The following is a 17,097-nucleotide window of genomic DNA, read 5'->3' as shown; positions in this document are numbered from 1 at the left end:
CTTGTTGGGAGCTGAGCAATGTGCAAAGTTCTCTGGGAATGCAATTTGTCCAGTCTGGGCATCAACGGGGTCCTTCCCATTTCCCAAGGTGGTAAGTTGCTTGGAAAAGTCTAGCCAAAGGATTGCCAAACAACTGCACCATCACATTCATGATAAACTTGAATGTTTGGACTCCTCTCCATAGCCAAGACATCAGTTCTGCTACCCCACGATGATCACTGGCAAGGTTTGGTGAAGTCCCCAACCATAAGAACAGTGGCACCTCTCATAATGGACTTTTCACTCCTCAGGTTCTGCAACGTGAAGTCCAAAACCCCATTTGTTGGCCATAGTGTACTCGTCCCAACGATGAGACTGCACTGAAGAACTTTGGCATAGCCCGTGCCCTTGGAAATGTCACAGACAGGAGCCACCAAAGAAGAGCCAAGTTAAGCAGCAATTTCAAAGCAGAGTGGCCAGTGCGACCTCTGTCCAAAAGTGTGGGTGCAATCCAAAGGATGCCAAGGCAATTTCTTCCTTCTGATGAACTCTGGCCAGAATAAGATTGATAGGAACGTTTTTCCAGTTCCACTTGGAGCATCCTGGAATATCAGGCCACCCACTTGGCTCTTGATGTGGTTCAGAATGGCTCTGTAGGCTCTCCATTGATCTTGCGTTAGCAGGAATTCCTTTTCTACAATAAACTGGGATAGGTGTCAAGCCTGTAGCTGGTCTTGTGAAGAACCCCTCAGCACAACTGGTCGATGTTCTGATCATCCACAGGGGAAGGCAAGCCGTTAAGTCCTCAGGGTTTTCCTCAACATTGCTAGACACACATACTCTAACTCCTGCAAGCTCTTCTCAAAGATGGTGTTGCAAAACTCGATGAGCAGTGTTGGATTATCTCGCCTAGCTTGGTACAAAACGTCTTTGCTCATCTTCATCCTGTACTTTTTCCAAACCTGAAGGGGGCTGCATATGGCACAGGTGGCGAGAAAAATAGCATAGAGGTGTCTGATTTTCCTCGGCATCTGTAACAATGCAGCTTCGGCCAAGGTGAGGTCCCAGTTCTGATCGCTCCCCAACAAGCCTCGCTTGCACAAGCCTCCCCAAGTCTTGCTGGTTTCCCCGTCCACCAATTTCAGGTTTGCAAATGATGCAGGTCCCTGAACAACATAAAGAAGCATTCAATGCTGGAAGGATGGACTGTGTACACACATCCAAGGGCGTCAGTGGATTGGACTTTTAAATAGCCTTTGACATCCATGCCCACATCAGGGTAGAGTATCTTGGTGAAGTGGTCTTCCTGACAAAGCTCAAGATAGGCTGTAAAGGTGATCTTGGGCGAGATTTACATTTGCTCCGGTAGGAACCCATATGGCTTCACTGCTGCTGATGTACCTGTAGAGTTGGAAGGCTTGTACTTTTTCCTGAATGAGCTGGTCTGGTCTGTCTGTATCTCAAACACTGCTTGGTCACTTCCTTTGCAGATGTACTTGATGGACTTCACCAAATTGCACCACTCAATGTTGCTGTGGGTTTGGAACATCTGTGAAGAGGAATGGATTGTATGGCACAACCCATCTGTTCTCCACCCTAACCTACTGGTGCTTGTGGCCAAGTTTTATGTTGATCTTTGCCATAAACCCCATCACCACATGGTTTTGCCCTTCTGTGTAGAAGTTTCGGTTGAGGTTACCGCACAGAGCATGGATCATGTTCTTGATGACAATAGCATAGAGTAATTATGGATCTTCTTGTGGATCTAGAATTTCTGCGCTGATTGCTTTGTCAATGTTGGTAAACATGATTTTCCACTGAAACTAGAACAGCATGTGAGGCTGGGGAAGGCAGTGTTTTGGTCACTTGATGGTATACATCCAGCACTGGGTTTCTCTGAAGATGTGCAACTTGGTTAAGACATCGACCATCTTGGTCAATTTCTATTTGAGGACTCTGGCAATGAGGTCGTGGTGGTGGGAAGGTGACTGCCGAAGGAGCAGCTGCTGCTGAATTTTCATCCAATTCGGGTTGCATATAAAGGTGTTGAAAAGGTCTGGGTGTCTGTCTGTACTTCCTCTCATTAAGTCATCACATCTTGGGTGTACTTGTGCAGCATGCATGTGCCATGTGCCTGGGACTAACGATGACACTTGAGGGCAGGATGATCCTTTATTCCATACTCCCTGCCAATGACATCTTTCAGGTGGTTGTAGTCAGTGGCTTGTAACTCCTACTGGTGGGGCCAAATGTAGCAAATCTTCTCTCTCAATTTTGACATACATGTCCAAACAAACTGGTGAAACATCCTACACTTCATGTGGACAAACTGGTGAAACATCCTACACTTCAAAAGGTTGTTCTCTTCCCTGGCTCACAACATGATTCTGTAGGGGTAGTAATCTTGTGACAACACTTCCTTTCCTCCACCAGCTTCCAGATTGGTGTGAGGAATGTTGTAGTGGTAGCCATCTTCACCTTGCCAGATCAGAGGATATTGCAGGGAATCATATAACATTTGGGTGTAGGCCACCCTCTGAACTGTCTGATTCTGTGAAGGACGATGCCACAGGGGTCGTAGTCATTGCTGACCCTCACCACAGCCATTTCGTTGAAGGCAGGGATATTGAAGCATCTTTCATGCTCACCCTCAGCCTTCTTGCCCTACCTGATCCCAATCTTGTGATCCACTGTGGGCATTAGCTCCAAAGTTCTTTTGAAGATGGCGAAGTAAGTGTGATCCCTGTGAAGTAACCCCTGGAGTTCTAGAATGATGCCCTCCTTAAGGTCCGGTATGTTGCTCTGTCTCACTTCGGCCTCTGCAGTTGCATCACCACTTTCGGATGTTTTCGAGGAAATGCCGAGAAGTGGGCGCATCCCCTGACACGAGTGATTGAAGTAGATTGGCCGAACAGACCAACGGTGGAAGAGACACCTTTCCATTCATTGTATAAGCAAAGTCCTGGAGCCTCTTCTTAACATTTTATTGCATTGCAGACCTGACACACTACATTAACCTTTTCCAGGAGAGTGCTCATGTTAGCTAACATCCAACCTGTATGCAAATGCAGATTTTTTCAAACCTGCCAAATTCCTAAGTACTTTGTGCCCTCAACTGTCAAAGCCAGACCTCCCTCTGTTCAAGTTCTTCTGCTGCTCTGGGTGCAGCTACTCTTGCCCTCATATCTACCAGTTTGGTCTCCCTCTGTTCTGGTACTGCTCTTTCCTGGATGCAGCAGCTCTTGTCCTATGGTCTTCCAGTTTGGCCTTCCTCTGACGAGACGTTTCGCCACCCTGTATGCCATGTGCCTTTTGGCTCCTGTAGTTTTCTCCCAAGGGTAGGCGATTTCTTTGGTGGCATAGTTTCTGAAAGAAAAGCATAATAAAAATTTCAAGTTTTTATCTTTATTTTGATGGTAAGAATAAAAAGATCCTTCATAAAATCACAAATTTAATGTTTCATTCAACCCCATACTATTGAATATTAAACCGGCATATGAAAACTGCAGTATTTGAACCCAACCCTGTACTAAGGGTGCTTGCCTTGGGTCGTAGGTTTTTACCTAAACTCTTCTACTTCTTGTAAACCCATGAAAATAACTACTGAAAGTGCATATACATATAAGCATTGTATGGAAGCCTATATAACTGAATATGCAAGTGGCCTAAGAAAATGGTCACAGTTGATCTAACCTCTAAGCTAGGCTGCTGGCCTGGGGCCACAGGGTCTCATGTAAACTCTATTTTGTGCAAAACCATGAAAATAACAGCTGAAATTGCATATACTGACATTGTATGCAATCCTATGCAACTGAATATGCATGTGGCCTAAGAAAATAGCCATAATTAACTAATTTAAGAGGCCCTGGAGTCACCCCTAAACCTATAGACAAGGGCCCAAGAGGGCTTATTTTAAGTGTTTACTTTTAACTTCATCTGAAATTTTATGCCTTCAAATAAGATATCTTTATAATAAAATAAGGTTTTATTTACTTACCCTATAATTACATAGCTAAGAGCTTTGTAGGTAGAGAGCTCTTAGCTATATAATTACTGGGTAAGTTCCATACACAAAAATGATATAAAAGTTTTGTATATACTTACCCAGTAATTATATAGCTAAGAACTTTCTAGGTAGAAAGCTCTTTGCTATATGTATATTTACTGGGTAAGTTCCATAACAAAAACAGATAAAATATTTTATGTTACTGGCCACATTTGAACTTACCCCTTAGTTAGGGTGCAGGCCTAATATTCTAGGCTCTTACAGAAACTCTTCTATGTCGTGTAAGACCATGAAGATAACTAAATACCTAAACATTTAACTTTTAAGATTTGGTGCTTTCACGTACAGATATTGGTTGTAATTCTATTCAATTGAATATGAAAATTGCATTTAATATGATCATCCTCATACTTATCTAACCTAGTTTGGTAGCCTAAGGTTTATGACAGCCTACCTACTCTAGTTTGGAGAGTAAAAGAAAAATCCTTATTAAAATAACAAATATAAATGCTGCATGCAATCCTGTAGCCCTAGCTACAATTGGCCTAAGAAAATGCCCGAATTTTAACTAGTAATCCATAAGCTAGAGTTCTGGCCAAGGGTCGTAGGCCCTTACCTAAACGCTTCTATGTTGTATAAAACCATAAAACTAATGAAATTGCATATGTTGACGTTGCATGCAGTCCTTTGCAAATGACCAAATATAAGTGATGGGTAGATCTAGGGTACCTATCCGCGGCGGCCCAGACTATGGCAGTTGCTGTTTTTCTATGCAGTTTTACCTACTGAACAAGAATTTTAAGTAATATTTATTCGGACGACTATAATTTACCTTTGAACTCTATCCGGGTAGATCTAGGGTACCTATCCGCGGCGGCCTAGACTATGGCAGCTGCGGTTTTTCTATGCAGTTTTACTTACTGAACAAGAATTTTAAGTAATATTTATTACGTTCCTTGCAGTCCGTGCGGAGTGCTTCTGTAGAAATACCATTTACAGTATTACTGACGCCTAATATAGTTAAATAAGGAAGTTTCTCAATTTATTTTCTCAAGGCTTTGATGTTCCAACTGATCACGAGTCCAGGAAGAAAACCTGGAGCTTTCCACCGTGACTCTCATAATGTTGAAGAAAAGGTGGACTAAAGACGAATATTTAATTTGTTTTTGGCTGTGTTTGTATGTTTTTCACAGGGTAGGGCTTTGGTTTAGAGTTAATAAACCTTTCTGGGGTGGCACAGAGGCCGTGTGCAAATTTTGTCCAGGTCTGTCAAGCGGTTCGATATCTATAGCATCCAAACAATATAAAAACATTAACTTTTATTTTTATAGGTAGATAGATAGATCCTATAATAATTTCTTTGATATAATGCCTTTACATTATCGAATTATTTTATTTTACCATTTCCTCTCATTCTTTTCTCGAAAGAGCAAATTATGTGTTTAATATTTGCTATTGAGGATAAGTTTTAATTATGAATAAACTATACTGCGGCAAATATCAATGAGCGTAACATGTAATATTTAATGTAAACAAAATACTAGTAAGGACTATATTAAGGAAAATTACACACTGATTCATCCTTTACATCTATATTGATAAATGAATCAACGTTATAAACTATAAGCTGACAGAAAGATCGTTTATAGTTCATTCATAAAAACATCATAAAAATTAAAACTACAAAACCATCAATAATAGTCTACGAAAGACATTTGCTGTAAGTGAAGAGATTATTTATTTTTCCTATAATTTGAAAAATATACACACTATAAACACTCAAACTACACCCCATCATAAACCAATCATCCAAGATACTCGCTGTAAACTTTTTAAAAATCATAAATATTTTTAAAAAATCGATAAGGAAAGAAGAAATAAAAAAGTATTTTGGAAGACCCCATGATACATGCCATCATTCATAGATTATTCTGATGCCGATGATGAGCAAGATGCGTTGCTCGTTCCGTTCCGTTCCGTTCCGGGAAAATCATGAACCCATCTTCTTGTTAAGTGAATGGTTTGTTTGGACGCCAAATATTTTGGTATCGAGTGGGAGAGCTACAAGAGCCAATCAAGCTATTGTGTTGTCTCTCGACCAAGCTTGAACCCACTAAGGAATTAGCCTAGGCAGTTGATGAGTATTTCTAATTAAAGTTTGGCCTCAACCACCGTCTCTCTCTCTCTCTCTCTCTCTCTGCTCACACGAACTACAAATACGCGCGCGCGCGAGCGCACACACGAAGCGTACACACGCACGACACACACACACACACACACACACACACACACACACATATATATATATATATATATATATATATATTATATATACTATATATATATATCCTAAATATATATATGATATAATATAATATATATATATATATATATATATATATATATACGTAAATAAGCCACATGAAAGGTGAAGAATCAAAGACCAGGTACCAAGCGCTTTCGTGGTATTTTGGCGTTACACCTTTCTTCGGGGGTACCCCGGAAGGGAAGGTGTTACCCCGCAATTTTACCCACCGAAAAAGCGCTTGGTTTTAACCTGGGTTTTCTTTGATTCTCCTTCACCTTTTCCCTATTTGTGGCTTTATTTTACGTTTACATGTTTATTTGGGGGTCACGTTGCCTGTTTGGTTGGGGACTTAATGCTTGATATATTATTAAATAATATAATAGATATAGATTTATATATATATAGATAGAATATAATATATAATATATTTAATATAATATTATTAATAATATTTATATAAAGTGTATAAAATATCTTATTCATGAGATTTATATCTAATTATATAATATGTAATGTATATATATATAATAATGATAATTTATTTATATATTAATAATTTAATATAAATAATTTTATTTTATATAGTATATAAAGATATATATTATATAGCCTAGTATATATAAAAATATATATAAATATAATTAAATTATTTAGTTATTAAAATAAATTAATTATATTTAGATATAAAATATATTAATTATTAGAATATATTAATATTATAATATTTATAATAGGAATATAATTATTATTTATATAATATATAATAAATTAATATATAATATATATAATATATTATATATAAGATATAATAATAATATAAAAATAAAATTATTATTATAATATTAGATTTAGACTTAAATAATATATATTATAATATTATATATATATATAATTATAATATATAATATAAAATATATATGTATCTATATATATATATTATATATATAAGATATATATATATATATATATATATATAATATATATATATATAATCCATTGCTATCGAAATCACTATACCTTGAGAAAAAAAAAAACAACTTACACCAAGGGAACTATATATGATAGTTTTGCACCCAAGACCTTGACTCCAGTTGCACTTACCTTGCTGGGTGAGTAAGTTAACTTGACTGTGACCCTGGTCGTGGTAGCTGCATTTGAATATAATTTCCTTAGTTGAAAGATACTCCCATCATAAGTGAATGCCTTATTATGGATTATTATTTGTTTCCTAAATAATATATTATATATATATATATATATATATATAGTGTATGTGTGTATATATATATATATATAATATATATATATATATATATATATATATATATATATATATATATATATATATATATATATATATGTATGTATGTGTGTTCTGGGCATATAAAGGTTATCGACGGCTGGTCTGCTAAAAGAAATGCACTTACAACAAAATAATACATTCTAAACTTCTGTATGCCGCAAGTAGTAGTTGTTGCAGTGCACTGACTAATCTCTTTTTTTCTTCTTCTTTCAGATTCCATCAGTGCTTCAGGTGTCTAGTCATACACGAGAAACATATGAATGTCTTACAGTATAAGGAAAGTAAGTATGATTCTAAATTATGTATCATAGTTATAATCATAACCATCATTTTCAGTGTACTGTTACGTTAATACTTTTTCCATGAAATGGAAATTTTACAGGCAAGATTTGGTGTTCAGGGTTCTGGGCCATAATTCTGGTAATAGACGTTCTTTTCTCTCTCTCTCTCTCTCTCTCTCTCTCTCTCTCTCTCTCTCTCTCTCTCTCTCTCTCTCTCTCTCTCTCTCTCTCTCTCTCTCTCTCTCTCTCTCTTTCCAAAATGTATATAGGCTACGTTTTTATTATTCCATTGTACTACATGAATTTTCTCCACTATCTACTTTTAATTCTCTCTCTCCTCTCTTCTTCGCTCCTCCTCCGTCTCTCCCTCTCCTTTCCTCGTCTCACCTCTCTCTCTCTCTCTCCCCGAAATGTATAGGCTACTTTTTTTTATTCCTTTGTACTATATGAATTTTCTCCACTATCTACTTTTTATTCCCATGAAATTGATCGTTTCCTAAGTTAGTGACTGTTTTCCTTTAACCCAAACGACATATTACATAGTTGTATTCAAAGGATACCTATTTGTGACACCCATTGCTCTTGTTAAATAACAGCAGATTCAGGTGGGGGGCACTGTTCGGTTAATCGTGATGAAAAGTTTTCATTTTAGTTATACAACTTTCCAAGAAACAGGGGCATTGGGCATCAATTGTTCCATTTAATCAGGGCAGTTTCATCTTCCTCACAGTTTCATGCTAGTGTCTGCTTCATATTAGTCTTTTGTCTTCAAGTATATCATTAGTGTTTGTACCTATAAACTATACAGGTAATTACATATTTGTTGTCCCTGACGTTATCAGCAGTAATTATTGCTTTGTTCTAACTTCAGTATAAAGCGCTCTGTCTCTTTCTTATTCATTTCCCTTGAATAAAGCTTACACATCTTGGAGCAGAAATTGTTCATTTTATCTCTCTAACAGATTATTATCAAGATCGTTGTTCAGTTCACAGGTTCCGGGAGCCCTTTATATATATATATATATATATATATATATATATATATATATATATATATATATATATATATATATATATAATATATATGGCTATGAAATTTTTCTTTGTTTTATTTAGCCTGTATAAATAGATTTGCCCAGTAAACTATGTTCATTAGAGCTATTAATGGGACTGTATGCTTTACCTAACATTGACTCATTGAAATATTGCAAACATATCAGAGACAAAGACAAGCTTTCCAGTTCTTCAGAAGATTAAATCTGTGCACTCTCCAAAGTATCAAGAAACTATCAAGTCATCCAAAGATGACTGAAATTAAAATATGTGTAGTTTAGGAGATGGAGATTCTGTCACCACACTATTCAGAAGATTATGGTATCCAGTTAATCAACGGATAAATTTTTGTCCTTTAGCCAATCAGGATATTAAGTTTTGTCCCTCATTTATTTAGGCGGTTAGCTTGTAAATCCTCTAGGTACTGAGGAGATTATGTTCAACGGATTTAGGTGTCATTCAGCAATTCAAGATATTTGTATCATCTGAATATTCGAGAGATTAATGTTTGTTTCATCCAGCGTAATACTACTTGGCGCCTTTACTCGTGGACTGATTACTGTTATTTATGATTAGAAGAACTATTGAGTTATATGGAGATGTTCATACATAGAGCCCAAACACGTTGAAGAAGTTTGATCTGTTATGAAGGAACATTAATCTTTTTATTGCCTTTTTTTTGTTTGCCATACAGTTTTTGAGTTAATGTTTTAATTTTTCCTAATCATTCAGTGGAGCAAATCCATGTTTTCCGTACGATTTCTTCTGACGTCACTGTATACGCTCAAGGACACAAGATCGAATGTGCGCGTGTGTGGTCATGCACAGTTAAATTTGGTTAGGAGGAAAAATCCAATGCAATGGAAATAAATTGATTCGGGGAATTTCTTCACAAATCGGTCTTTCACAATGACTGCTTCAACGCGCACGGTATATTGAAAACTGCAAGGCCCGTATCATTTCCCCTTTTTTGGGGAAACTGGTTTCCTACCATTTTAAAATGCTACGATTTTGGAATAGACGTCTTTCCTGGACTCAGGACGAATGACGTAGGTGCAATTGTATCCGCTTTGTTCATTTGCGGGATTTAGAATTCGGCTTTGTGTACTGAACAGAAACAATCACATTTTCGCCAAATAAATGAGATGATTTATATATATATATATATAATATATATATATATATATATATATATATATATAGATATATATATATATATATATATATATAATATATTACTAAATATATATATATATATATATATATATATATATATATATATATATATATATATATGTATATATATATATATATATATATATATATATATATATATATATATATATATATATAGTATATGAATATACATAACATCTCAGAGAGAGAGAGAGAGAGAGAGAGAGAGAGAGAGAGAGAGAAATTAATTTTCAAATTTCACAACTGTTACATGTGCGACAGAGGTGGAGAGAAGAGAGAGAGGAGAGATGAGAGAGAGAGAGAGAGAGAGAGAGAGAGGACATTTTTAGTAGCGTTGTAAAGTCGTGGGGAGGGAAAGGAAGGAAAGGGGTGGGGGGGAGGGGGGGGGAGGGGGAGTGCAACAAAAGGAAGGGCGTCTTCTGTGCTTCTCCTCTAAACAAACTAATTATAACTTTTGAGAGGCTGAGCGGGGCTTCCTAATAAAAGCAAGTAAACATTATCGAACCGAATGGGAAGAAAGTTGGGGAAAACATCCTATGCTTTATTTGCTGCCTCTTTACCAATATTAGATTTAGGGGGGAAATAACTCCTTCCTGGCGGATAGATATATGGGGGTGTGGTGGGATCAAGGTGGGCTTCTGGGGTGCCACCCGGAGGGTTGTATGCAAATTCTTAATTTGGGTAGAATTTTTTTTATGGGGAAAAAATCTTCTCTTCTCTTCCTCTCTCTTTCTCTCCTCTCCTTTTTCATCTTCCCTCGCTCCTCCTCTCTCTTGCTATTGGGAGAATAGATTCTTTGAAGGTTAAATACAGTGGAAGCTTCCAATACCCTGCATTTAGTTTAAAATGGAAAATTTACTGCTCCATTAATTCCTGATATTGTTAAGTCTGTTTACATCCAAATTATTGCTAGTTAGCAAAGCAACTATTATATAATTAATTTGTGATTATATATACACACGCACACACATATGCATACATACATATATATATATATATACTATATATATATATATATAATATATATATATATATATATATTAATATATATATATCTTGCAATCCACAATGGTCCCCTGGGTGAAGTATATAAAGATCCTCACGTGAAAATGAAAGAAGGAGGTACCAAGATTTTCAAACTTTTATTCCCAAACCAAAGTCATCTTCAGGGTACTGAACAATTTTAAGAGAACAACTTATACAAGAAAGCAACATGAGGCCACAAATAATAAAACAAGTCAAGAACCTACTTAAGTATGCAAATAAACATTGTTCAAAACAAAAGACATACTTAGCGGAAATATGTAGTTACTTAAATCAGTTCAAAACTATTTGTTTGAAAATATCGAACAATTTGTTTAACTTTTAAATCATCAAGAATAAAACTTATTTACAATTCGTCCATCTTAAAAAGACCATCGCTCATATTCATGTTATTAAAAGAACTAATGAGGCAACCTTCAACTAACAATCTGTCATGCATTGATGAACTTCTAAAACGACTGTAGCTGAATTCATTTCTTGACACAGTCGTTATGAGAACCGACAACGGTATATCACAAATTAATTACGTATAGTTAACTAAAATTAATATGAATGCAAACATAGATAATATCAGGAATAAATCATGAGTAGATTTTCCATCTTAAACTAAATGCAAGCTATATGTATATATATATATATATATATATATATATATATATATATATATATATATATATATATATATATATATAAAGCTATATATATATTTATATATTTATAATCTTTTATGAAATAAAGGAAGTTACCGTTTATTTTTAATAGAACCATTTTCCTTTTATTTTTTTTCGTAATTCGTGATGCCATTGCTATGGTTTACGGTTCAACGGAGCAGGAAATCCAAATGCAGGAATTTGAAACAGAGGGTGAGTGCTGGTGGTGACCGGGTGGTTGTTGGCATCGGCTAATCCCCTTGGATGAAATTGCCCGTAAGGACAGACATTGACACGCCTATGTGGGTATATATGCTCTTGAATCTCAGCGTTGAAATTAAATATTAAGCTGAAATTTTTAACGACCTTCTAAAGGTGAAAATTATTGTTGTTTACTGAAATTCCCCATTTCATGGCTGTATTTAATTGAAATTCGGCATGCCTGACTTCCTGTGTAAGAAATTGCCCCGCGAATTCAACGTATGCTTTGATATTATAAATGATCTCGCCCATAAATCCTCCTCGTCAAGAAATAAAAATAGGCGAACTGCTTGTGAGAGATCATTAAACTGATTTATGAGCATAAGTCATTGTACAGTAATTCCTCCTTGAATTCAAAGATCATGGCCTTTAAGAGCAACGTCTAAAAAAAATTAAAGGTGGTATTACAAGGAATCGCGACATACTTAGGACTGCCATAAGGGTGATGGTAAGCGGTTGCCATTCTTCTAGAAGATATTAAGAGAAACTCCATGCCCAAGAATCTAAACGTATGCCTGAAAGACTCGCGAGGAACTTGTCATTGAAACAACTCACAGCTACAAGCCTATCGACGCTTTCTTGACAAGTATAGCCTGTCTTAGAGAATAAAAGAGAGAGATCACAAGGTTGATAACTTGGTACCGTCAAGGGACGTGTTTTCACAAAGTATGTCCTTTTATAGTGCAGGGCGTACCCACTTGCACACCCTACAAGAGAAAAGGGCTGCAGGGAAACCAAAGGAAACCTTCACAACAGGCTATGATCATGGAAGTAGTATTTGCATTTATCTAACATGAAAAACAAGACTAACAGATATTTTATCTGGCTGAACTAAGGCTATGCATCCCGTGGGATATCAGGCGAGAGAAAGTGGTGTGAACGTCTTTTTTCTTTGTAATTATGGAAGTCTTTTTGTGGCTTTTCCCGCTGAACCTTTGTCCTTTCATTCATTCGTATGTTGCGAAAACATGCATCCTTCATTCATTCGTGATGGACAGGATAATGCAGCAACTCATTCGTTCCCAAATTTGTTTCAGTGACAGTGTAATAAACCATTGATTCATTGACCCGTTCAGTCTTTCATTGGGCGTAATTGATGTGTTAATACAATGTCTTCATAAATCCATCCGGAATAAAAATTTAGTGTAAATTGCCATAAATTTAACCAGACAGAGATCGTTTTATTCGTGTTTCTCTTCTCGTATGATGTAGACAAAGTGAAAATTCCAATAGTATTATCCACTTAAGGATTTGAATATTCACATTTCTCTTACCTTATAAAATAAACCGGTTGAAAATTACCGCTATATTAAGCACTCCAAGGCCTAATTATTCGCCTTTCACTTTTTTAGTAGTAAGAATACGTGGAAAATTACCACAGATTTATTCATTCGGGACATAAGTATTCACCTCCGTATCCATCTTCTCTTGTCTAATGGTATGCACATAGTGTAATTTACCACAACATCGATCTCTCGAGCACTGAATTATTTACCTTTCTCCTCTCTTATAGGACATTGTAAAAATTACCACAATGCTAACCGCTGGTAGATAACAATGTAATTCATGCTTACCTTCTCTCCTCACAGCTTTCTGCGACGGTACGAGGTCGCTGGAGTACGTCTGTTCTCTCCTGACGGGAGACGCCCAGCTGCACTCCATGTTCCGCCTGGGGGCCGCTCCAGTCCCTTGTCCTTTCCCTCACACGTACACCTTCACCTACAACCGGGGCCAGGCAGAGTGCACTTATCCTCTGAGTACCGTGGACTCTTGCACCGAGGATTGGAGAATGCTCTTCAGGTACCAGGCGTGTCCTGACATCCAGGGAACCGAGAGTACCAGTAAGTTATCCTTTCTTCCAAATTATTCGTTCAGGTACCAGTGTTTGGATATTGGGGGAACGAGGATATCAGTTAGCTATTTGTTCAGTCAGCCAAATTGCTTCACGTGGGGGGTATACATGGGTATCAAGGTAGTCTGAGTACCAGTGATTTTTTTTTTTCTTCAAAAAAATGATTTGCTGAGGTACCCAATGTATTTGGATGTCCAGGGTGCAGAAGTACCTGTATGTTGCTGCTCTTTCTTCTACATCATTCACACATATTTTCACATGTCAATTATAACAATCATATAAAATAAAACTTATCGCTTTTAAGTATTATATTGATGCCAACGATCTTCCATTTCTCTGTCTTCTCTGCAGTTGAGGAGTTCATGTGCCTAGCCGCTTGGAAAGAAGGCAGTAACAGGTATCTTGTTGGGAAAACTGACCACCAACGGGCCACTTCTGATGAGGACAGGTAAGCAACTCTTCATTATCTGATATCGTTTTTGCTTTTATTTTTCTTTTCGTTTCCTTTGCTATAATACTCCCATTCCATAATAACTGACGGATGAACATGACAATCCCATGACTCTTTTGCTTTAAAGGATGTTCTTAATGCCTATTGCCGCAGTGAATACTAAGTGTCACAATTTTTACCGGAGTATATTTATTTAACAGCTTTGCAAGTGCCAGTGTCATTCGCACTTATGCTAATGAACGCCTGATTACAGTCCTACCAGAGCTATAGTTCTTAATATTACTTCACTTTGAGGTAGATTGCCCTTATCGCTTTTATTAGAGTGAATGCCCTTAACTTTCTGCTAAAGAGGACTCCTTAACAGTCTTAAGGACGGGAATTTTGGGTTGCATAGGCAGCTTAAGCAGTAATTTGAAGTAGACTGTAAGAGTATTTCTGTTTTCCGTTGTTTACTGTCATAAGGAGTCCTTCATCCAGACAATGATTCACTGGACACAAAACAAACCGAGACCGTTCGTGAATTGTTGAATTGAAGACTCGTTTCAAAATAGAATAAAAAAATTCATTAATGTAAGAGCATCTAGAACCATTCAGATTTTCCCAAGACCTGTTATTCATAACTCCATTTAAGTTTTACGCGTAGCAAGCCGTGTGTGGGAAGCAAGTGATTGATTTGATAAAGGTTAATTAAATAACAACTTTGAAGGTTACTGTCAGTGCATTTCCCAAAAGGGAGAGGGAGCAAAGTCATTAATGCAATTTTAACGTTGAAGTTGAGGAAGAAGAAAAAAATATGCAATAAGAGTTTTACGCCCCGAAATGAGAAAGCATTCTGTAAACTCCCAAGACCAATTGCGGTATTTGTTTGACTTTGTATTTCGTTGCCCGATAAACGCTTTGATGTTTTCTTTGGCTCATTGCAGTGTTCCAGGAAAGAAGCCCGTCTTCTTTTTACTCTTTTTTTTTTCTCTTTTATTTTCGATTATTATTTATATCATTTTAGTACTGCCATTAGTACATACGTCTTTATAGATAATCAGCCTGAAAGCAAAGCTGTCTAATGGTCGCATTCGTGTCTCACTCATTTGTCATATTATCGTGAGCATTAAATGTTCACTGACAACCTTCAATCACAGAGGAGAAAACTAATAAGTATCGATATACCTTATATCTATTTATTTCTGAGAGGGAAGTCATTTCCCCTAATGATTTGGCGCTATAGAAAACATATAGGTTACTGCCACATTCATGAACCCCCAATGCAGAAACTCCAACCATTAGCATATATATATATATGTATATATATACACACATATACATAATATAGATAAATAATACTAAACTATTAATTCCATACACTAATTAATATATATATATTATATATATATAGATACGATATATATATAATATATTAATAAGAATAATATATATATATAAGGCTTATCAGCAGTTCGTTAAACCCTTTACACAACTTCAACACCAGAAGAGATTAGTTAAAATAAGGTGTACTGCCTTCCAGTTGTAAGTGGGGAAATTTGGGCCAAATAAAAAAAATAAAACTTGAGTCGGGAATTTTGATGTTGATTCAACTTTTAATGCGGCTATAGAATCTTTCATAGTCGCAGTTCCAGTAGCTTAATATATTATTATCATTTATTAACTGTTCTCCCGTTTATCGTCTGTGGTTTAGTATGGGTCGTTGTTTCTATATTATTATATTATTAACTATACACAGAATTTACAATACATACATGCATCACACAACTTTATATATATATATATATATATATATATATATATATATATATATATATATATATATATATATATATATATATATGATAACTTGATCACGAAGTATATAAAACGTGATGCTATGTATAAATAAAGGTTTTTGCCACGAAGGAAAACTGAAAAGCGAGATAGCCAAGAACTTTCGGTCTAGCACGACCCTTTACTAAGGCATAATTGTTCTTGGCTATCTCGCTTTTCAATTTTCCTTCGTGGAAAAAACCTTTATATATATATATATATATATATATATATATATATATATATATATATATTATATATATATATATATATACACACACATTATATATATATATATATATATATATATATATATATATAATATATATATATATATATATATATATACAGTGTGCGCGCGTGCGTATGAAATCGAAATATATATTGAGAGAGAAGGTAAGAAAGAGAGAGCGAGAGAAAAAGATAAAATCTCATCTGGCATCCGATTAAACAGCTGGAGAAGGGGCATAAACCTGCAGTTTCCAGGACAGCGGCGACACCGGTGAAAGAGGAAAGGCAAGAGAGAGAGAGAGAGAGAGAGAGAGAGAGAGAGAGAGAGAGAGAGAGAGAGAGAGAGAGAGAGAGAGAGAGAGAGACCCATTCCCTCCATAAAAGGCAATTCATCTTTGAGTGCGATTCTTGTGAAATTGAGCCCGTCTGCATTGAAGTCCAGTCTATTTAAGGCGGAGATTGAATGCAAAGAAATATGGCCGGTTGTAGACTGCTTGCAAAGAGGAACAGTATTTTTGGAAGATTTTATTTCATCCCTGGCACTGGTCGGTGCCGGCCGGTAAAGGGGCCACGCTTTCCATGGGCGACTTGAAGCGAATGTTATTGTAGTATTAGGTTTTCTGATTCTTCTCATTTTTCTTTTGGATGCAACTCTCGGCCGGCGTCGGG

The 17,097-nt window shown here is 36.1% G+C and overlaps 1 protein-coding gene across 1 annotated transcript in view; it reads left to right on the top strand.

Moving 5' to 3' along the window:
• Nucleotides 1-17,097, top strand: part of LOC135223565 (uncharacterized) — a 442,274-nt gene that overhangs the window by 390,985 nt on the left and 34,192 nt on the right. Inside the window, exons 3-5 of the mRNA XM_064262080.1 lie at nt 7,810-7,877; nt 13,672-13,923; nt 14,286-14,382. Coding sequence (XP_064118150.1) covers nt 7,810-7,877; nt 13,672-13,923; nt 14,286-14,382 — 417 coding nt within the window. The remainder of the gene's footprint in view (nt 1-7,809; nt 7,878-13,671; nt 13,924-14,285; nt 14,383-17,097) is intronic.

The sequence above is a fragment of the Macrobrachium nipponense genome, chromosome 10 (genome assembly GCF_015104395.2).
Source record: "Macrobrachium nipponense isolate FS-2020 chromosome 10, ASM1510439v2, whole genome shotgun sequence".
Taxonomy (NCBI): domain Eukaryota; kingdom Metazoa; phylum Arthropoda; class Malacostraca; order Decapoda; family Palaemonidae; genus Macrobrachium; species Macrobrachium nipponense.
The sequence above is the reverse complement of the archived record's forward strand: the minus strand, read 5'-3'. Positions and strand labels throughout refer to the sequence as shown.